A 22485-nucleotide genomic window follows, 5' to 3' on the forward strand; every position below is an offset into this window, starting at 1 on the left:
ACAGAGCAAGTCAGTGTGGATGAGCCAGTATCTAATGGTGTACAAAGGCTGAAACAGTGACATATTAATGCATGCATTTGAAACTTGGACAATGCACAAAGGAGTAAGCGTGAGCAGGATCAGGAGGGACAAGTATCTGTGGGCATCCTTGGTTAGGGCCCACCAAGTACAGCACTAGCATAAAAGAGGAGGAAAGTGCCAAGCCTTCAACAAGGCGACTTCGGTACTGGCTGAAGCAGGCTATGAGTAAGATAGAATTTATGTCCTGAAAAAGGATGAAGTCATTTAGCAGAGCAGAACCATGGTGCAATCCATTTATAAAGGCTGATTGAATCAGCTGCCCACAAATCATGGATATTGCTTTGCCTGAGGGCCACAGAGCAATGCCTTCCAAGGAAGCAGAACTATTGTGCATGCTGTCATGTCAAAAACGTCATAAATACATGACTGCAGGTGATGGTGAACATTGCAGAGGGCCAAAGAGCTGAGAGAGCAACATAGCTGTGGGAGAGTAACAGCTTTGCCACTGCCCATGCACAGACAGTTGCTACTCTGAGCACAGAGAACTGAGGACCATCCGTGAGGAAGAGCCAGCCACTGGGACACTGAGCAGCATGGAGAGGTCCATGTATGATAGGAAAGGGTGAGATAAACCCCCACGCTCAGACTAGGTGGCACATCTGGGCACCTTTGACACGCAATGTCCGTTTTGTGGACCTCAGAGTAAAACACCAGCACCCCCAGGATCATCTCCTTCCTTCCACCGCTACCTTCACATTAACGCTACTCTACAGCCTGCAGCATTCACCCAAGTCCCTGTGCTCAGCCAGCCACGGGGAAAGCACAGTTTGAGCCACACAAAGGATGTCCACCAGCATCTGCTACAGCCCGGCAGCCCAAGGCCCTCCCTACCTCCTGATAGCTAAACCCAACCAACAGGAAAAGCATGGACTCTGGGGAACATCACACCAGGAGATCCCACTGCAGAAATGCCAGAAACCAGGGAAAGGTCCATCTGGAGACCTGGAGAGAGGTTAAACCCAGTGATAGCCGAGACCTCAGGAACCCTCCTGGTGTGCGAATCGCAACCGCATGGAGATTCACCCATTTATACCTCTCTGATTCTGCCTCGACGTTATAAGCTCATGGGTCCTGCTAAGGAAGCGACACATGTTGGCCATTCCATACAGAAGCTTCTGTGCTGTCCTCATACATGCTTAAGCCTGTAAAGTTGGTGTCACCAAGGAAGCCAACCAATGCAGACTGCTAGGAACACTCCCAGCGTGATCACAGCCTGACATTTCTGAGCTTGCTTGCAGAAATAAACCATCTGTAAATGTCATGTTCACTCCTGGAAAATGGGTCAGGTCAAAGCTCTGCCAATATCCCATTTAACGCACTGTATGTCTGTTCTCCAGCTGGCTGGAGTAAGAGCAGTGTCTCATCCCTCTTGTCCTCCAAACCGGCAGATGACTGTGAAATTTGCCACAGGGTTAAACAAACAAAGCAGCTCATAGCACAGACACTTTGACGTAGAAGCATCTTTATCAACATGGTGCTGTAGCAAGAACAGGATTGGGAAAAGTGTTGCCAATAGTCAGATCTGGATAGGCTGGAGAAACCTCAACAGCATGAGAAGAGCCAACGTGCTCCTGTGAAGAGTTTGCTGGGCCAAAGAGCATCATATACCTGACTCCAAGACAACATGGGACAACTGCACACCTGCATCAAGGTATGGACACATGAATTAACTAAACTACGCTCATCCCTCAAGGTCCCAGGGGAAAAACATGTTGAGAAGAAACCATCATAGTGGGAAAAGTGGAGGAAGTTGCAAAGACAACACTGCGTGGTAAATTCTGCTCTTCTTCAAGTGCAACGATTTTTCAGTGCAACTCATGTGAAGTGCAATGAACTCATTCAAATATCCGATGGGATACAGAGAAACAGGCAGTGCACACTGGGTGTGTCTCCAGCTAAAGCCAGCCTGCCTCTGCCCATCCCCACGCAATGTGGCACACTGAAGCTGTGCTCCGCTGGTGGCCTCGCGAGCCTTTGGCTCCAGTGGGATTCTTGCTAGAGAGATGTTTTCAGCACCTCGTTTCTAGTGTCTGAAGACACGAGAGGCGAATTAAAAATGTATTATTTCAGTTCAGTGAAACACTTCAGCACATGCACAGTGGCTCTTAGCTGCTACTTCCATGTAAATACGGGCATAAGTGACTGCCTGAGTCGGAGACTGGTAGGGCAGGCGGCAGAAGCTGTACGGGAATCCACGATGTGACTTGTCAGTGCGGCAATCTGGTGCAGCAAGATGTGCCAAGGCTGAGGAAAATGAAGCACTTTAGGTCAAATGAAGCAACTGCGTTTCACAAACTCATAGTACAATCAGACCACACCAGAGATCCAGCAGCAGGATGGGGAGGGAACCCAAAGGCACCCCATCACCTTCAGCAATAGCAGGCCAGACACCTACAGAACCGAAGAGCTGCTGCCCAGGGAGATGAAGGTTGGCGCATAGAATCTTATCATAGAATCACAGAAGGGTTTGGGTTGGAAGGGACCTTCAAGACCACCCAGTCCCACCGCCCCTGCCCCAGGCAGGGTCCCCTCCCCCCAGCTCTGCAGAAATCTTTCTTGGGAGCTCTGGTGCGAAGCCCTTGAGCTCATCACCAGCTCCTGTTCCCTAGATCCTGGCCCTTCTCCAGGCTGGGGATGCTTCAGTGATGCTGCAGTTCAGCTGCATAGGAACCGCAAGGTTTGCCCTTGAGGCAAAAGATGGAGACGAGTGGTGCTGGGGATGACAGGTAAGATTTTGTCTGAATTTATTCAATTATCATCGAAATCACAGATGCGGAAGGATGGGTCTCTCCAAAGGAAGGTCAGGACATAGCTGTCTGACATGAAATAGCTCTTCTGTCACAGCAATGCTATTTGGCTAGCTGTATTTTTCTGCTCCCTTCAGGGAATCATTACTTCCCTTATTTCTGTATTTCTAATGCAGCTCAAAATTAGCGTTGCCCTCTGATTTTATTTCTAGTCTGCGTGACAGCGTAATCGCTCACCCTGGCACATGAGCAGAAGTAGATTCAGCAGTAAAGGGAGTAAAGGAGGAAGATGGTGAAACTTAAATAGCAGCTATTGTTTTGCCACTGCATTGATGACTCGGAGCATTACTATTTGCTCCTCACTGTAGTAGCTACTATATGACTGTATCTGAATACCCTTCACAAGATGACTGGGCACCAGGCATCCTAGGAATCATACACATAAAATATGAAGAAACTTGTTAAGTCACAGTCTGCATTTCAGTTAAAATACGGAAGCAGTTCTATTGCTTTCTGTTGCTCTGTTCAGACCTAGTCACCTGATTCCAAAAGGTTTACATGTCTGAGATGGCAACAAGGCAAATGCTAGGAAAAGGGAGATCATGGATCAGGATTCCCATGAACATTCATGGAGGAGGCACTGAGGAACAAGGACGTTGACCACTAAGTACAAGAGCAGTAAACCAAGCCCCATGGCAAATTTAGTGCCCAGAATATGTTGTATTCAGGTTTTTCTTTGCACTGGGCTGGAGCAGTAACATGCTGCTGAAAGTCCAATGCAAAGAAAATCTTGAATACGACATATTACTTCTGTACATACTGCCCATAGTAGGTAAACGCATGGTCTATCCCTGCCGTCTCCTGGCAGCATCCCCCCTCCACCTCAATGATCCTGCAGAGCTGATGGAGATGCTGATGCAAGGTCACAGCCTCAGTTGCTGCTCACACCAAGATGTATCTCCAATGTGCCTACGGGATAGAGAAGCCTGCAGCTCAGCTTAGAGGCCAAGCAACCAGGATGGCCTCTTATTTTCTGTGAGACCACTGAAACCTGGGTGTTGCAACAACCAGGTATCTCCTAACTGATCTTAAACTTCAGTAACTCAGAGCCTCTAAGCTAAAATATCGTCTGTGAATGCCAAGTGTACACATATGCTTAAGCTCCAAAGACACCCAATTTTATCCTTTTCTAGTCTACAAAGTAAAACATAGGAAATAACGTATCATCCAAATGTCTTTCATATATATACATATATATGCTTTGGATGCATAACTTCTTATTCTCAGAAAAGGAAAGAGAGTTCAAATCCATGACACTTTATACAGCATTCATCTGCAAAGCATGCTGGCGAGCGGCCACCCATCCCCACCGTACAGAGGCTTGTGGTTTCCCACTGATGGGTGCGGATATTTTTTGCAAGAACTACTCTGGCAGAAATCCCTTGAATCCATCAGCTGGGGTACCAGGTCCAACACAATGAATATTTCACAGCAAAAAGCTCTGCAGCTTGATAAGCTGCATTTCTACTGTGTCCCACGAGGCAGTGCAACAACCACACAGCCTCGAATAATGCAATACAGAACGTGGATGAAGGCAGATGAGCCTACATTTGGTCTGATCACCTGCCTCTGCCATGTGTGTTTGTGTATGTATTTGAGCTCGTGCTATTTCTTTACAAGATTTTTATATATATAATGAATCTAAAATATTTTTTTAGCATACAAAAGAGACAGCCAGTTGCTGGCTTTGGCAGAGGGCTTAATTCTGCTTTCCATTTTACATCTTCCTGTGCAACGTACCCATTCAATGTTTCTTCAGTTGAAACTAAGAGGTTGTCATTGTTTTTAACTGGAAGAACCGTTAACAGAGTTGGGCATGAACTAAGCAGGTGAAAGAAGAGAACTGAGACTTGAGCAAGCATCTTAAGATAAAGGATTACTGAGCTAAGGAAGAGCAACAAAAAGCTGAGTCAGGTCCCCACCCCTACCCCCCACCCCCTTTACCCTTAATACTGCCTTATTTCGAGGGCTGCAAAATCTAGAGGTAAGTTTGATTTGTGCTGTGGATGATAAGGTGCAGAGCTCCTGCTCCAGAGTTTGCATGACATATGCAGAATCACTGGGGAGGAAGCACAGAAATTACACTGAAATTGCCCTGGGGGCTATGGGGAAGGATGTTCTAAAAGCACCACGGAAAGAACTAAACTGGGCTGAGCAGACAGGCGGAGAGTTTAGGGGGTCAGTGTGGGAGAACTGGGAGGTAGCAACGTTTCCTTGGGAAGTGTCCAAAGTTTAATATGCCTGTGCATCTTTTTAGGAAGCCCTAAAATAGACCACCACAAACACCAGGGCTGTATGCATGTGATGGGGAGCAAGATTTGGTCCATTAAAGTGTAATACTCAAGTCCATGCCACTTCCAGTTAACCCATCATTCTTTTAGAAGCTCTGCCTGCTTGCAGGTGGTACAAAAGGAGATGAATTGTAGGAAATGAGAAAACCAGTGTAGAAAATGCTTGTCATTTTCCCACCCCACCTCTGCAAGTTTGGGAAACCACCAGCATCACTTGTGCATCAGTAATGATGTAATGGGGAGACTCTGGCTCTCCAAGAACTGGATTAGTCCCATGATATTGAATCGGTAAATACTGGGATCATCAACACTATCTCAGGAGAGTCTGGGAGACAACACAAGGCACTGGAGCAGATGGCTGTATTGTGAAATCTCCTCCTAATTAGGTAGAACAAGGACCAATGTGAGTGAACAAAGCAATTACTGGTCACTGCTGGTACCGTGCTGTCCACATGAAATACATCACGAAATGAAATAGGGTAAGGAGGACTGTCAGAAAGCTTTATACAGGAAATGGTGAGAAAGTAGATTCTGGAAGGACTTTGGTTATTCCATAATTAATTCATTGTTTTCAAGGGCTTCTCCAGTGCTTGCAAGGCCTGGAAAGCCCTGAAAGTGAAGCACAGATACAATGGGTTGTGCCTTTACATCAAAGTAGCCCATGTTCAGAGGCCCCTCACTGTGCTTGATCAGAAGCATCCCTCTGAGCATCCCGAAATGATCAGGGAAACACACCATTCACACACACATGATCATGGCTCCATGCTACCAAGGCTGGTACTCTGCTCCAAAGGAGAGGCATGAAGCCGAAAGGAGCCCCAAAATCAGAGTGTCTGGAACCTAAAGGCATGGCACAGCAATAAGCAGCATGCAAAGTGTAGGATTTACTCCCCTTAGGAGGAAAAAGTGGAGTAGAGACATGGTTTTCTGTTTCCAGATGCAAGGAGTCTACATGTAACATACTGGGGAGCTAAAACCAAGACGAGATGAAAGAAAATCCCAGGGTATGCATACAGCTGCCTGTGCCAGCAAGGGGGATTTAGAAATGCTGCATGCAGGAAACAAAAAAAGGAGGTAAGAACCGAGAAGCACCCAAGAGACTCAAGAGACCATTCCCATTTCAGGAGCATCTTGCACCAACATGGTTTTGGAAGCTGATGGGGTTGTTACCACCCAGTGGTCTGATGTTCTGGGGTCTTCTGGCACCTCCAGACCCAGCCTGATGCATCTGGAGGAGGTTGCAAATGGGCCACTTGCTTTAATACAGTGCTGGGTGTCCAGATACACCCAGTCTAGAGGACGGTGCCATTGTAATGTGGTGATAAATAGCCCTAAAAATACAACTAGATCATGGAAATCCACTTCCCAAGAAGGATACTATTAATGTAGGAGTGAATAAATATATCAGTCCACTGCACACTCTCTGCAAGCACCTGCAACCACAGACCTACCTGCCAAAACCCGAGCCCAGCTGCCAGCACAGTGTGCACTGCAATCCATTTCCTTATTTAAAAAAAAAAAAAAAAAAAAAAAAAAAAGCAGCTCCCAGACAGTAAATTTGGAGACTAAAAATTAAAAGCACCAGTTTGGTAAGTCTTCTACAAAGAACTGGAAGGAGGATGTGTTATTGCTGAGCACTTCTGTGCGCACAGCAAATGTTTGCAGCCTCTCTGAGCCATTTGTTACCTACTGGGTAAATGATATGCATCTGGAAATGAGACAATCTGCAAATACTTCTTCCTTTGGAGCTGTTCCAAGCTTGATCAAAAAATAAAACATGCTAGGGACAAATGTATTAAGCAGGTACTTAACTGAGAGACCAGACGAGGGAAGAAGGCACTGTTGTCTCCCAGGCAGAGCATGCATGTTTTAAACACACCCATAGATTGATATTTATTGCAATTGACAGAACAGAAAGGCTCAGAAAAAGCACTCCTTCCCCTCCCATAAATAATTCATCCCTTGTAGCAGTTCATAAATTGTTTATATTAAGTAATAATTAAATACTGCATTACAAAAAATAACTAACATTCCAGCCAAGAGAAAAATCAACCCAAAGGAAGGCGGGGAAAATTATTGCCTTGAAGCTGTGTTTTCTTCTGGGTTTTCTCTGCTGAGAGCAAAGCTAAAACATTTAAAAGGAGCAATTCTTGGCTGCACACGATGCTCCCTCAGCTCTGTTGGATCAAATCCTGATCCTGCCTGGAATGATAGGGCTTTTTCCATCGATCTCTGCAATATCCACATGGAGCCTGCTCTCCCTATGCAGGCGGTTTTCAGCAGGGCAGGGTCAGCGGTCCCATATTAACCTCTGCTGTCAAGCAACGAGGTTTTTGGTTTCAAATCACTGGCTCTACACGCATGTTAGCAGGCTTTGAGACCACTAATGCTGCATTTGGTCTTGGTTGCAAACACACAGGAAGTCAAACATGGGTTAAGACTCCAAACAGTTGGATGCCAATATGGAATGAAGGACTGGGAGCATGGCAGGGAAAAGGAGAGGGTAGTGGGGTAATGACTGAGGATCAGCAGAAGCCATCAAGATAATAAGAATCAAATGCCACCATGCATATACTCAGGCACCTTTTATTAAAACCATAATTGCTTGATCTGACCTGTGCCCTAGGGAGCATGAAGAAAAGCAAGCAGCACCAAGGTCACCGCAGACAGAAAATCAATGCAGGGAATGAATGGTAATTACTTTTTTTTTTTTTTCCCTAGTTTCAAAGAGAGGGACTGGGGAGATATCCTGCTAGCATCTCCAGAAACGCACAATATCCCTCAGACTTGCTCCAGCAAAGCACTTGATACATTTTTGACTTTCAACATCCAAGTCTGGCTCCTCTTGACTGTGAGTACAGCAGGTCTGAGCATCCCAACGGACCACTGTATTTCATATATGGAAAGACAATTATCCATTTCTCTGTGGCACTCTCTCTCTGTTCAAAACCATTCAATACTTTCCAGCTTTCTGCAACAACCATGTGTGTCCTCAGGACTTTCTCTGGTCCACAGCTATGCTGAAGTACAAAGCCAAAACCTGAATAAAAGAGTCTACCTGAGGCTTTACGAATGTGGAAAGATGTCACATCTTAGATGTCAAATTCTGCTACATACATCTCAGTACATTACTTGCCCAAAAGTGGGGGTTTTTTATTATTTTTGAGTGGGTTTGTTAGTTTGTGGTTTTTTTAATGAAATAACATTGCTGACGTGATTTGTGATTCACTGTGGAACTGCTCCTGCACCAGCTGTTCCCATCTGCACTGGTGCCACCACCGATTCCTACCTCTGCGTCATGCTCTGCCCTCACCTCTCTTGAACTACTTCTCATTTATTGCAGCCTGTTTCTCCAATATGTCAAGATCTCTTTGAACTCTAATTCCAGCATGCAAAATGATTTAGCCAGGCACAAGTGAAGGTCTCAGGACAAGAGTACATGGATGAAATACATGTACAGGCATTCAGATGGGATGACCTTAATGCCACTTTCTGCCTTTAAAAATCTTTTACCTGCAGTAAGGTATCAGTTACAACTATGGGATGAAAGCAGTGCTGTAAATTTAAATTGCGTGTGGGATATTGAAGGCAGGTTGCATCCTGTACAGAAGGGATGAAACAGCTCCTTCTCTCCACTGTGCTGTAAGCCTGAGCAGACCTCAGCTCTTCTCCAACCTGGCCATGCTGGGTCCATGTGATGCAGGAGCTAAGCAAGTAGTATTGTTAGCTGAAACTGTGATGTTCATGCAGAAACGGATTTATGCTCCAAGCTGAGCATAGAGTGTTGGGGTTTTTTTACCATTGACTCCACTGAGATTTGAATCAAGGTCTTGGGAAATGTTTCCAGGACTCTAGGGAGTCCCATCAATGGGCTATTGAGGATGACGCTGAGATCAGTAACCCCTAAGTGATATAAAAGATGAGTTTAAAAAATAAAAATAAAAAAATAAAAAAGTAAGTTTGTAGTCATCAGCTGAGAAAAAAACAAGAGGTGAAATGAGAACTCAAAAGCTGGTGTCCCTTAGCTCATCATCCCACCAGTGATCCTGGCCCGATCACCTGAACACAGACATCTCTGTGCCTGCGAGTATGGGGTGCATGTAAATGAATGAAATCTATGAAAGAAAGAGGAAAAAATCAAGTTATTTATGTATTTTGTAAATAAATATTTTCTCCTTCCACATGATCTTACACTGAACATTATATACTTATTTCCTATGATACCATATTTCACAGGTATAGGATCACCCAGACATGTTTCAAGCTACGTGGTTGCAGTGAAACAGCTCTGCTTTTGCCCCATGGCGCATTGAGGTGTGTTCATTTGTCCCTGCAGAAGCTCTGAACCCATCTCCAGCACCTTTGCAGCTCCCCAAAGGATATCTGTCTCCACATCCACCAGTGCAGCAGAGGGACCGTGTGTGCACAGCAATCGGGGCACGGTGATTCCCCTCGTTTCACCTTCTGCATAATACATCAACACAGCTTCTATACCAAGGGCATAGCCCCAAACCTGGCACTACAGGACTCTGGTCTCACACCAAGAGAGCAATACTCCTATGGGCTGGAACACAGCATCTGCTGAAATCCAGAATAAGGGACTAGGTTTAAGTAAGAATTGTTTGCAAGCATTTTGAGACCTTAAAATAAAATACATACTCTATGTATTCTGGTGTTTATAGCTCCCACTGACAGTAGAGCAAAGAGGCTATGAAAGTTGTCCTTGCCCTTTCAATGCCACAATAACAATACAAGCCTGTTTCCCGCTATTTTGCTTCCTATCAAAAGCCTCAGGTGAAAGCACTATGCCCACACTCTCTTCCAATTTCACACATCATCCAGTTTGACTCCCCACCCAATTTCCATTTCAAACATGAGTATGACATGGTTAAAAGCCTGGTTTCCAGAATCCAGCATTAACTTCTGGGAACATCTCTCCTCCCCAACAGGGTGCAAAAAAGATGATGGTGCATATGTCACCACTGAAAGACTACTAGACATGCCTGAAGAGCCACTGGAAGACCAAACATTGAGATAGGTAGGGCTGGACAGACACACCTGGCTGCATCTCACCTCAACAGCACATTGAGTTTAAAGGAACATCTTCCAGTTGCTCACCACCGGCTTCCCACATTTCCACCACCATGCAAGACCTTCGGCTAGAGTGAAGCTAAGGGCTTCCCGTAACCACTCAGCTCCAGGAACTAGGCTTCGCAAATGCTGACCAAAAGTGCTGCCAAGACTTCAGATGTGACTAGAGGTACCACAGAAGCCCAACCAGAAAACCACCCTCTAAGCCAACAGATGTGCCTCTGTTTTCTGAGGGTTTCCAGCTCTTGGAGTGGCTGGGAAGAGACAAATTGCAACTGGTCATAAAACAGAAACCTTTTTTTTTCCTCCATGGACAGGGATCAGCACGTTAACAGCCCTAGAACAAGCAAGAAAGGGAATCATGGCTAAGGGGCCTGGGGAGGACCTCAAAAAACACTCAGTTCAGCCGATGCTCTGGAGCAGGATCGAACAATGGACCTTTGCACCTCCTTTGAAGGCTGTCTAGCTTTCTGGAGATGCCACAGCTGACTTGGCTGAAAGAACCTGTTCTATGTCATCCCAGAAATCACATCGGCCGCATGCAGCAGACTCTACCAGCCTTGTGGGTTATACAGAGCCATGGGAGCCTTTCTATAAGAGAGAAGGAAATCTCTCCCCTCACCCTGCACTGAGCTTTGCACCAACAGCGCTGCAATGCTGTACTGCTGCCAGAGGCTTTTACCCCCCTGATGGAGGAAGAAGCACCACAACTTTCAACATCAGCATCTTCACCGCTCTCTGCATGATGCTGCTGCCAAAACCCATCGCAGCTCCCCAGAGGGAACACATGGTTTTCCTTGTGTCCTCCCTCCAGCAGACCACTTGCCACTACATCCCTCTCTGGGAATCCTCCAACGTGAGCTGCTATAGCTACTGGCCAACACCACAACAAGCTCTGCCAATCAGCTGAGACTGGTGTGTTCATCCCCTGGATGCACGGGGTACCCGGTGGGAGGCTGTCATCCAGCCCTGGCACATCAGTCCCATGCAAGCCCAACCCAGGGCTTTCCACACCTTCATAAGATTGTGCATGGGCAACCTCTGATCTCCCCTTTCTTCCCCCACCTCAGACCTTCTGCACATTCACTTCATATCCAAATAACAAAAGCACAAAGCACAGCTGAAGTCCTGATCTGCAACCCAGCACGCCAGCCTCCACAAATCCAACAAAGTGGAAAAATCAGACCTTTGTAGCCAATTCCCCCCTTAGTTTTAGGAACTTCACCGATAATTTGCTCTGTTGCACTGTTGGTAAAGCATGGCTGAGGGTGCAAAGGAGTTTGCAAGATACAGAGCATCCTTCCAACCTCCCGTTGGGGCTCAGGCCGATGAACCTCCACAGCCAAAGTGGATGTGAGAAGGGAAAGGCACATGCCTTTGCAGGGAAATGGCACCCTGAGGGCACCCACAGCTTCTCCTTGAAGGTCTCAGCAACCATCAGCCCCACTGCTGCCCAAATCTGGGTATGGGACCAGTCAGGGTTCATGTCCCTGCCTGTTTCCAGCCCATCAGAGCACAATGCACCGATTTCTCCTAGGCAAAGCTGCCTGCCCGAGAGCAGATGCGCAGCCTCCTTCAAGGTGAAAGACAAAGTGAAATGTGGGAGGGAAGCTTGAAGCTCAGCAGTCAGGGGTGATCCTGAAGAATCTCTTCCTCCTGTGGCTGGATAACCTCTCCTCTTGCCATTCACCCAGCACCTAGACACAAAATTGAGGTTTCTTTACTGCAACCCAGTGGCCTGGCCAGCTCCAAGCTTCCCAAAGCCAAGTTCTTAGCTGGTCTAACTGGATTTCTAGAAAACCCAAGCTGTCTAGCTCCCCATAACTGTGTGCTTTCTAAGATGTCTGCTCATCATTGCTTTGGAAGAAATAGATCAGATCCCCTTCTTTAGAACACAAGCTCTCTACCCATCTTCCCCTCCACTTGTACAGCCATGATACCTTCTGTAGCTGATTTAATGGGAAGGAATGAGGAGACAAAAGTGGAGAAAACATTAATTAATTCATCTAATAATTAATTTCACATAATCATAATTTAACTGACACGTAGCCCTTACCCATACGAGTCCCACAAGAAGCATACTGTTCACACCTTGTGCAAGGGAAGCAAGATTGGGATGAACGTGGAGAAGGAAATCTGAAATATCAACACCAGCTTTTAATCCTACAGGAAAGCAGAGATCCTGCAAGGGGACAGTGCTGGTCCTGCAATGCTTTGGGGAGAGAAAGGAGATCTGATCTGGGCTTTGAGCTAAGTTAAGACCCTAGTGCCAATGCTGGCCCTCAATAGCCCTGTTGATTTCTACGAGCAGAATAACTTTGCCATTCGCAATTAATATATAGCCCCACTCTAGGCAGCCACCGTTTTCTTTAACCAACACCTTCATTATTTTTTTCCCCTTTCTGAGCTAGATAAGCAGCAAAGCACCTGCACAGCCCCAAATACCTTCAACCCTTTCACAGAAGAAGAAAAGAAAAGCAACAACCATGCAACGTTAGCAGGGCACCAGCAACCTTGCAAAGTATTTCAGCGAGAAACGTCTGGCCGCTTTCCAAGATGGCACCTGCAAGGCTGGGTGGATGAACACTGTGCAGGAGCTAATTGAGATGGGGAGGATGTTGCTGTGCAGGAGAAAGCTGACTGCAGTCAGTGGGAGTCCAATGGATGGATGCACGGCTGCCGAGAGCCAGCCCGCAGCTCACAACAGCCTGGATTTCCTTGCCCTTACAGCAGAGATGGAGTAACCGATGCTGAAATGGTTCATTTACAGCTCCATGGTGGTATTTTTAGAGTTAAAACCAGAGGAATGTAAAGCCTAGTGTTAACCAACCAGCCAGACAGCAAGGCGTTACAAATCTGCTGGCAGAAAGGACAAGCTGGGAAATGCTTTCACGATAATAAAATTATAAAAATCCCCACCAGGGATATTACTTCTGTGCTCCTGAATTGCAGCTTGGAAGAAAGACCCTGGTGAGTCCCTGCAGATGGGGATGCTGGGATCCCTGGGCTGCACCCCAATGCCAGCCCATCTCTGCATGGGACACACTGCTCATCACCTTCTTGTTTTGCATGACGCAGCATCATCCCTGGCTGCACAGCCCAGGCAGGCTGTGAGGCAGGAATATTTGCTTCCCTGCTCCATTGCACAGCAGGGTAAAGTGCTTTCTGAAACAAGCTGCTTCCCTAGGACCATTTGTTAAATTCCCCTCTTCAAGGTGTCTTTCTGTGCAGCTGGCATCCTCACAGATGGGAGCAGCTGCCTAAGGGCTGTATCCTCACCTACAAGCAATGCTGCTTGTGTCGCAGGGGCTGCAGTGGTTTTTACCACTGGAGCCAGCCCTCTTCTCTCCTGGCATGACCAGTCCATTATTTAAGATCACCCACTCTACACATGAATCTGAGAACATTCCTCAAATGCATTCTCCTTTCCAATTACAGCTCGACCAAAACAAAACAAAAGATTAAAAATTTTAAACACTAAAAAATAAAAAAAGCAGCCCTACCACCTTCCCAGAACCAAAACACCCTGTTTTGTAGTCTCAACAGCACAGCTTGCAGCTGGTTCCCAAAGCAGCAGGAGTCTCTCTGTATGTACACCATGTCTGCAAAATGCTGCGGGGTCCCCTCAGATGCAGGCATCATTTAAGCAAAAGAAATTATTAATAGAGAGCAAAATGTGTTCACTATGTAACACCCACAACATTGGACCTGGGGAGGAGAGATGAGTTGGAGGTTAAAGCAGTAACTGGGTGAACAGCCCAGTTTGCGTGTGTGTGCATGTATATATCTATATAAAAAAATATACATAAATATAAAGAACATCAGAAAGATATCCAGAACACTGAGTTAGAAATCAAGAGAAATAAAATTTCCATCCTATAAAACTCCCCTAAAACTGCCTTTCCCCTCCTGGCTGGTGCTGATGGTCATGCTAGCAGGAGAGCATCCATGCTCTTGCCCCAGCGCGGCAAACTTAGCTGAAGATATCAGCGTTAGGGCTATGAATACGTTCAACTAAGAGCAAAGAAAAGCAAGACTGATACAGGATAGAATGCAGAAGTACTTAGAAAGTGAAGGCTTGTTCAGCTAGTAGGAGACAGGAAAAGCAAAGGTCATGCTCTAAATGTGAGAGAAGACAAATTTACAATGGCTGTTCATGATTGATTTGGCGAAGGAAGGGCAGGGAAAGTCCTGCTGTCTAAATTAGTTGATCTCTCTCCTCTTCTCTTTATTTATTGTGTTACAGCAGTAGCTCAAAGCTGCCAAGTGAAAGGGGGGTCTGCTCCACAGCATCTGCTCCTGCATCCAGGAGAAACTAGTGGTCTGAACAGACACAGCAGTGACTGGAAGGGGAGAAGGAGAGATGTTTGCCATGTCCTCTGATACGATAACTGATTTAGCAGACAAAATAAATGTGAAAATCTATCTGGCTTCAGTAAAGCATTTGATACAGGGCCACGTGGGAAATTATTAATTAAGCCAGAGAACATGAACATCAGCAGAACAGGAAACTGGGCAAGGGAAATGACAATGATGAGTGTTGGAAGGAGGTTAGCAGGGTTTAACATTTTTAAGGTTGACTGTGGCACAAGAAAGTAGGGCACCACTGATGCGCCCTCCTAACGACACAACATGGAAGGCAGCACCAATATGGAGCAGGATCGGGATATCACAAGAAGAAAGGGCCTGACCTTGCCTGCTGCGTTTAAAATGGGATGAAAATTATTAGTGCTACATTCTAGGCTCAGTACTAATCACCAGGATCTTTTGCTATGGGATGGGAGTTCCAAGGCTGTAACTGCCTAAGAAGGAGAATGCCACAGAGGTCCTGGTTATCAAAGAGTAAGCAAGGAATTCATAATCCACCTGTGACGCCTACAAACATGACATGTGAGTCTCGGTAGAAAGCAGGACCTCACCTCCAAAGGGCAAGAGTCTGCATCGGTGTTTGAGAAACAGTGATTTCATCTTGGGAGAGCTGGGTCGATACGGGGAATAAACAAGAGACTAAAAAACTGCCTTGCTAGCTACACAGCCAAACAATGTGGATACTGTACTTGGAGACACTGAGCAGTGACCTCCAGATAGGAGGAAAGCACCAAGTAACCCAGCACCAACAAAACAGCAAACCATAACCTGTTAATTGACTTGGACTGGGAAGGAGATGATGGTTGCAAACCATCAGAGACTGAGGTCTTGGCACACCATTCCAGTTGGCATTGTGCAACTACAAATTCCCTATTTCTGAGGCAGAACCTCGGGTGTTACTCATAAAGACTAAACAACAAACTAAATAATTGGACTTACTAGCTGAGAGGGTACCGTCCAGTCTAGCATGCCTAAAGGTCCCTGCTGAGGCGGCAGAGCTGAGCTAGAACAAAGGAAAAATTGCTCAGGTACACTGATTCCATCACCCGAATGCCACCTGCATCTCTTCCTCCTGCTCAACCCCATCCTAGGGAAGGCATAGCCCAGCTCCAGCTTGCACACAGTTGAAGCAGCAAAAATTCAGTATTGCCTACACTGCTGAGCAGTTCCCAGTTGGCTTTTAGGACTGGATGTTTTCCACCTTAATGTGATCACAGGGAATATGTTGGCAAATACTCCAGCTGGGAGCTACTACCAGGTATCTCCAATTCGGAGCTACTACCAGCCCTTCTCGGCTGATGGACTGCACCCAGAGGAGATCAAGACACAGAGTGTGACAGGATAACTGCCTGCCTGCAACAACCCAAGGGCTACCTCCACGCACGGTTATTACATACTCACACAACCAGTCCTTGTGGTACCAGAAGACATCGTGTCTCCTCCTGGTGTGAAAGGTACATATCAAGAGCCAGAGCTCAGCCTTAGCCAAAGCTGCCAAACATCTCTTTGAATCGCCTTTTCTGGACGGAAGAAAAGATCTCTTCCCTTCCCTTCCAGCTGAGAGCAAAACTGGATCCATTTGCTGACATGGGTTACTTCAATGACACTCTCACCCAAACTGGGAGTTCGTAGCTGAAACGACACTGGGACATGGCATCCACCCAGGAATGCTCTCCAGCACTGAAGTCTGGGACAGCCCCCACTCACACTGTTAAACCCCCTTAACCCCCAAACCAAGATGGTTGTACCCAAACTGCTTGTTGGGATCCATTCTTCATTCACACCCACTCCCAAACCCAGCCCGGAAAGCAGACTAGGGACTGTTACAACAACTGAAGAGCGTAGATAATCATGTTCCCATGCCCAGGAATGTGTCCTGAAACTTTTAATTTACTCATACAGGCCCAGCCTATGGATCTGACCTGAAATTTCAGAAGGCAACGGAAAATCTCCCACCAAGTTTGGCACACCAGACAGCACAAGCAGTGTTACCAAGTGTCTCACCAATATGGGATGTGTCCTCCACTGGAGATTTTCAGAAAAACATTAGATAAAATCAACCTAGATATATCATCCCCTTCCCCAGAAACAGGATGTGGACCAGATTACCTCAGGAGGTCCTTCCAGCCCTACATTTCCACAACTATAATGATGGAGTATGAATTCTCTGCCGTCATATAGCTTGCTCCAGCCCTCTTGTGTAGGCATCCCTCCTCAAATTATCTCCTCTGTACCTCAGAAAAATACACAGCAAGACTCCAGCACTGACTCATTCATCTCTATAGCTACTACAAATTCTCATGCTCCACATCTTTAGTACCTCCAGGGCTTGAAATGAATGACAGAACATTAGCAACAGGCAATTCATTAATACAAGAGGCAGTCCAAAATTTTCCATTGAAGCCTTTCTTGTTTTGTTTCCTCTGATAGGAAAGAAATAGGGGGGGGGGGGGGGGGGGGAGTGAGGGGGTGGATATTGTTTTGGTTGGCAATATTACTTCTCTGGGGAAAATTAATCACCTTACTACTAATTTTGACAGTCTGCAAAGGGAGTGAAATTTCCCCTTTCCCTTTTGTAACTCTCTTCTTCAGGGAATAAAGGTAACAAAAAGAGAAGAATGAAAGGCAAGAAGGAAGAAGGGGGGAAAAAACTCACCCAGAACATCTAATTCTAACATTTTCCCATCATTTTCAAACAAAAATGGAAAACATTCATTCCTTCTTGCATTTTTTACCAAATGTGCTTCTGAAAACATGTAGATGCAGTGCTTAAGGACATGGTTTAGTGGTGGACTTGGCAGTCCAGGGTTAAATGGTTGGACATGATGATCTCAAAGGTCTTTTCCAACCCAAATGATCCTATGATTCTAATTGTTCCATTTCCACTAGCAAATGCCACTGTCTGCACATTTTATCACCTACTTTCTCTGGTCCCAGACCCCCAGGGCCAATCCCTGCCTCCTCCATCCTTCAGTGCAGCAGGGAGAAGAGCTCTGCCCATCCCTTCCAGGAGTTCAGGGGGCAAAATGCCCTCCCAAGCACTCGAGTACCAGGCTCTTCAGGGCCACCTCTGTGTTCCATACAGATAAAGCCCTCAGTGATGCCACCAGATCCTCCTATGGGACATCTGAAAATTGAAGAAGACAAGATTCCATCCCGCAGCAACAGTTTTCCAAGAAAATGAGAAGCCCCCCAGGCTGGGTTCTGGCCCCTATCTAAAAGTCAGGTCAGTCACATAAACTTAGTACTCCTACCCGCTGAAGGGTGCCTTGGTCCTTACATGGTCCCTCAAGGTCCGCAGGCCACCACAACAAGCAGGACTGCAGGGAAGAGGGGGATGAAGGGAGATACAACCTGCCCCTGTAACCCTGCTTGGGCAGAACATCTTTGGGGAGAGAAATTGAGGCAAGAAGCACCTCGGTACTGGAACCTGTGTCACACCAAAGCACACCTGGTAACAGAGGTGGCTTCCACCCCCTCAACCCCAGAAGAACAACAGCAAACAGGAAAACAATGCCACGGAGTCCCCAGCCCTGGTGCACTGTGTGGGCTCAGGCAGCTCCTCTGCCTTAGTTCCCCTACAGCCAAAGAGATATAGTCATAGGGCACTAACTGGCAAGCAGATGTCATCATACACAACCTGATCCCCTTCAAATTCCCTTGGTTTGCCAAAGGAATTTATTTGGGCACAGGTATGTAAATAAATCCAATATATAAATTAATACATAAAAATAAATGTAAGTAACATAAATACTATGAATAACATAAATACATCCCATTTATTCTGTAGGATCTCTGGGCACAGGCAGTCTCTTGCAGACACGCACAGCCCTGCCATCTTCGAAGGCTTCCTGGTTCAAACGCTAATGCGAACTGCTCATCGATCCCTCGGGCTGGGAGCAGCCTCCATCCTCCACGGCCATCGCCACCAGGTATCACCTCTGCCCTGTAGGTCTGGGAAGACCTGGGAGGAGGTCACAGGCACATGGTCTCTGCAACATTCATTTGTCTTCGTGTGAAAAGGTTAGAAATGGGAATTCCCCCCTTTAGATGGACTTCTCCCTGATGACCTTGGCCTAGCTGCTTACTCCATCCCATGCTCTCTTCCCTCACCTGGCAATAATAGGGGGACAGAGCGAGTTTAAAAAACCTTACCGTTGTGCTCTTTGGTTTCACCATGGAATGGTTTCCCAGCCTTGGGGCATCACATTACGCTGATTTACAGTAGTGGCAGAGAACTGTAAGGAAATCTCTCCCTGCTCTGTGCTGCTGGCAAGCCTTCATCCATGCACAAGCCCAGCAAAGGCCACAAAAGGCAAACCCCATGTGAGTCATCCTTGCCCCTCTCATGCGAAAGGTCACTAGAAGATAATTTTGGCTGCTGGGTGGCCCAAAATGTTGCCCAAATGGGTTATGGAGTCTGCATCCTCGGAGATGTTTGGAACCCACCCAGGGCGTGAGGAGTCGGGACTCCTGTGAGCAGCAAGGTTCCTGATAGTAATAAGGATTTGGAGAATGTGGCTTTTAAAAAAGAACGTCAACAATAAACAACACTTAAAAGATGCCTAATTTGAACGGAAAATGAGAACAATTAGCCACAACATCACTTATGCATTAATGAAGAGGTGCTTCTGTTCTCGGGCTGAGCGTCAGAGCAAACACTTCTCTTGCAATAATATGCTGCTAGGAAGAAAAACATGGAAGTGGGAGAGCAGATGAGGACCCAAGGGGAAAAAGAAGCCCTAGGGATGTCCTGAAAGCCAAGGAGCAACACAAGGAGGACTGAATCCTTCTAGTTCCTCTTAGATTTAACAACTGAGCAGACCCAACCCCTTTGCTTGGGGAAACCCAGCCCAGCCTGCACTGGCTACATGAATTTGCTGGAGTAGACTGGAGGGATGGGAAGGTGAGCAATCTGCACTTAAACATGCAAGAAAAGAAGTCTAATTATCCTTTGCACCAGTGGAAGAGAGCAACACAGCTCTTCAGCTCTACTCTGACCTTTCTGCTTTAGTCCTGCCATCATCAGCATGAGCCCAGACCTTGCAAGAGACCAGCCAAAAAGCTGAGTCTAATATCAGGGCTGGCCAGGGCACATTAAAGGATTGTTTCACTTCTGGAAAACCCTTTCCCCACACCCTCCACCCCTGAAAAACAGAGACCCTGAAAATCCCTGGCCATTTTCTCGTATCTCAGCCAATCACCGCTGTCACATCTGGGTGCACTTCAGCCCACATCATTGTTCACATCCCCAGCAAGAGCCAGAGCCAAGGCCGAACTACAGCAAAAATCAAAACCTCACTGCTTGAACCATTTCCCCCCCAGGGACACGGGAAGGGAGATGACGGCCAGCTCCACCATGCCACGCAGTCACCAGGGGGACAGAGGAGCCAAATCCCAGCTTCATTTTAAATCTGCATGAATTGACCACCTGTTTGATGGCAGGGTGTCACCTCTAAATCTCCCTAGGGAAGAAAATCAATCATTCACAGGCATGAACAACTTGGCATTCACAGTGGTACGGGAAGAAGCAAAAAGGCTGCCATTACAGTTTTGTCACAACAAACACCAGCTTTGCTCTCTGCCACCTCCACCCCGACCTCAACAGCAGTAGGCTCTGCCAAAGAAAGCTCTGGAAAACACAATCACAGCAAAGCCTCCTTGCAAATGCACATGCAGGGCAGCCACCCCGGCACTTTTGTTTTGCATTCCCAACACATACAACTCCTTCACCCAGGGAGAAATAACAGCAGCATCTCGTGGGAAGGAGTTTTGCACTCCGAATCCCAAGCAGGGTCTCTTCCTGGGGTTAAATAAGGGCACCTCTTTCTAGCCCGGGGTGGAAGGATGATGAGGGGGACACAAGGACATGCCACCCGCCACCACACCGCGTTAAACATGGCAGCATCCAAAGGCTGCCCCACCCAAGCAGCCTAGGATGCCTGTCACCCGCATCCCGCTGCGTCCCCAGGATGCTTTGTCTCAGGGACGCTACTGGCCCGGGGTGCTGCATGGGACCCTCCTGTGCATGGGGCACCCCGCAGGCGCGTGGGGTCCTCAGGATGCAGTGATGGCGACTGGGATGCTGGTTCTTCGGGTTGGCCGCACCACGGCAACCAAGGATGCATTTGGAAAGGACCACCGGGAAAGGTGACTTGCACATCCCGGGTACACCACCCACGCGGAAAGCCAAGGTGGTGGCGTCTCTGAATTTTGGGATGCGAGAGAGACACACACACACACACACACAAGATGTTCGAACCTGCTGCAAACCTACCCAACAAAACCAACCCGCCTTTTCACCACTTTGCACTGCACCTACCCTCGCCCCATCAAGGAGGTGGGGGTTTTTAAGGACACCACCCCCACCCCGCCCCAGAGCAGAAGATCAGCACACGCGCACCCCCCCACACCCCCACCCCCCACGGGAACGTCTGGAAGGCGCATCGACCCAACTCCCTGGGTGGGATGCCGCTCCTGGGGATGGGCAAGAAGGGACGGGGGCTGGGCTGGCGAGGGGGTCGGGATGAGGTGGAGGGGTCTCACCTGTAGGACGAGCTGACCCCCGCCGCCACCTCCTCCTTGATCTGCCTGTTGAGAGCATCGGCGGCCGCCCTGCCCCTGCCCGCGTCCAGCGGCTGCCCGCCCGCCTCCTCCGCCTTCTTCCTCCCCTTCTCTCTCCCATCCCCGGCCCGCATCGCTTTGGGATGCTCATCCTCCACCTCGGGGTCCTCCTCCTTCTTCTCGGGACCGGGCAGCACCTTCCTTCGTTTCTCCTGAGCTGGTTTCTCCGGGGACCCGCGGTCCAGGGCGAGGACGGGGGAAGGTCCCGGTTTGGGGATCCAGGGATGGTCACCCCGCTTGGGGATGGGCCAGGCACGGAAATCCTTCTGGTACTGCGTCTCCTTCTCGAAGGGGGTATCCGAGGGCTGGTACTCGCTCTTGGGTTTGCAGCTCGGCTCCGGCCGCTGCACCTTCCAGGGCTTGTAGTCGTGGCGCATCACCGAATCGGCCGGGGGAGAAGCGTGCGGGGCCGGGCCGGGCCGGGCCGGACCGGGAGCCGGCTCCCCCGCCGCGCCGCCGCCCCCCGCCGCCTCGCCGCCGGGCTGGGTGTCGATGGGGGCGGCGGGGCGAGGGGCGGGCGCGGGGGCGGCGGGCTGCTCGGTGGCCTCCGAGTATTTTGTGAACACGAGAGGGACGGCGATGTCCGCTTTATCCAGCTGGTTCCAGAACCGAGCGATGCAGCAGGCGCGGGTGATGCAGGGCCACGCCATGGCGGCCCCGCGCAAGGAGCGCACCCGCTCCGCGCCGCACCCGCACCCGCGGCCGCGCGCAGGGACGGGGCGGGGCGGCGCGGGGACAGACCCGCCCCGCGCCGCACCGGAGGGGGCGGGGCCTCGCGGGGGGGCGGGGGGAGGCGGGGGGCACGCACGTGTGAGCGCACACCTGCCACGCCCACGTACACGGGCGCGCACAGGCGTGCAAGACCCGCCCACGCACGCATTCGCACGCATGCACGGACGCACACATGCATGCACACGCGTGCAGGACACGCCCATTAATACATTCACATGCATGCACAAACGCATGCATGCACAAACCTGCACACACGCATGCAGGGTGTCTGTGAATACATCCACATACATGCACAGTTACATGCCTGCATGCACTCGCGTGCAAGACGCGCCGAAGCACACATTCACGCTCATGCACTGGCACACACATAAGTACACAGACATGTAAGACACACCCATGCAGGCATGCACATGCACGCACAATCACACACAAGCATGCACACGCATGCTGGACACACCCATGCATGCATTCACAGGCATGCACAGTCACAC

General features: G+C 48.3%; 1 protein-coding gene across 1 annotated transcript in view; it reads right to left on the minus strand.

Annotated features, from left to right (window-relative positions):
* MAP6 (microtubule associated protein 6) overlaps nucleotides 1-22002 on the minus strand; it is a 45540-nt gene extending 23538 nt beyond the window's left edge. The window contains exon 1 of the mRNA XM_056329470.1: nucleotides 21185-22002. Coding sequence (XP_056185445.1) covers nucleotides 21185-21912 — 728 coding nt within the window. The 5' untranslated portion in view covers nucleotides 21913-22002. The remainder of the gene's footprint in view (nucleotides 1-21184) is intronic.
* Between the last annotated feature and the right edge of the window lie 483 nt (nucleotides 22003-22485).

The sequence above is a fragment of the Falco biarmicus genome, chromosome 2 (assembly GCF_023638135.1).
Source record: "Falco biarmicus isolate bFalBia1 chromosome 2, bFalBia1.pri, whole genome shotgun sequence".
Lineage (NCBI taxonomy): Eukaryota > Metazoa > Chordata > Aves > Falconiformes > Falconidae > Falco > Falco biarmicus.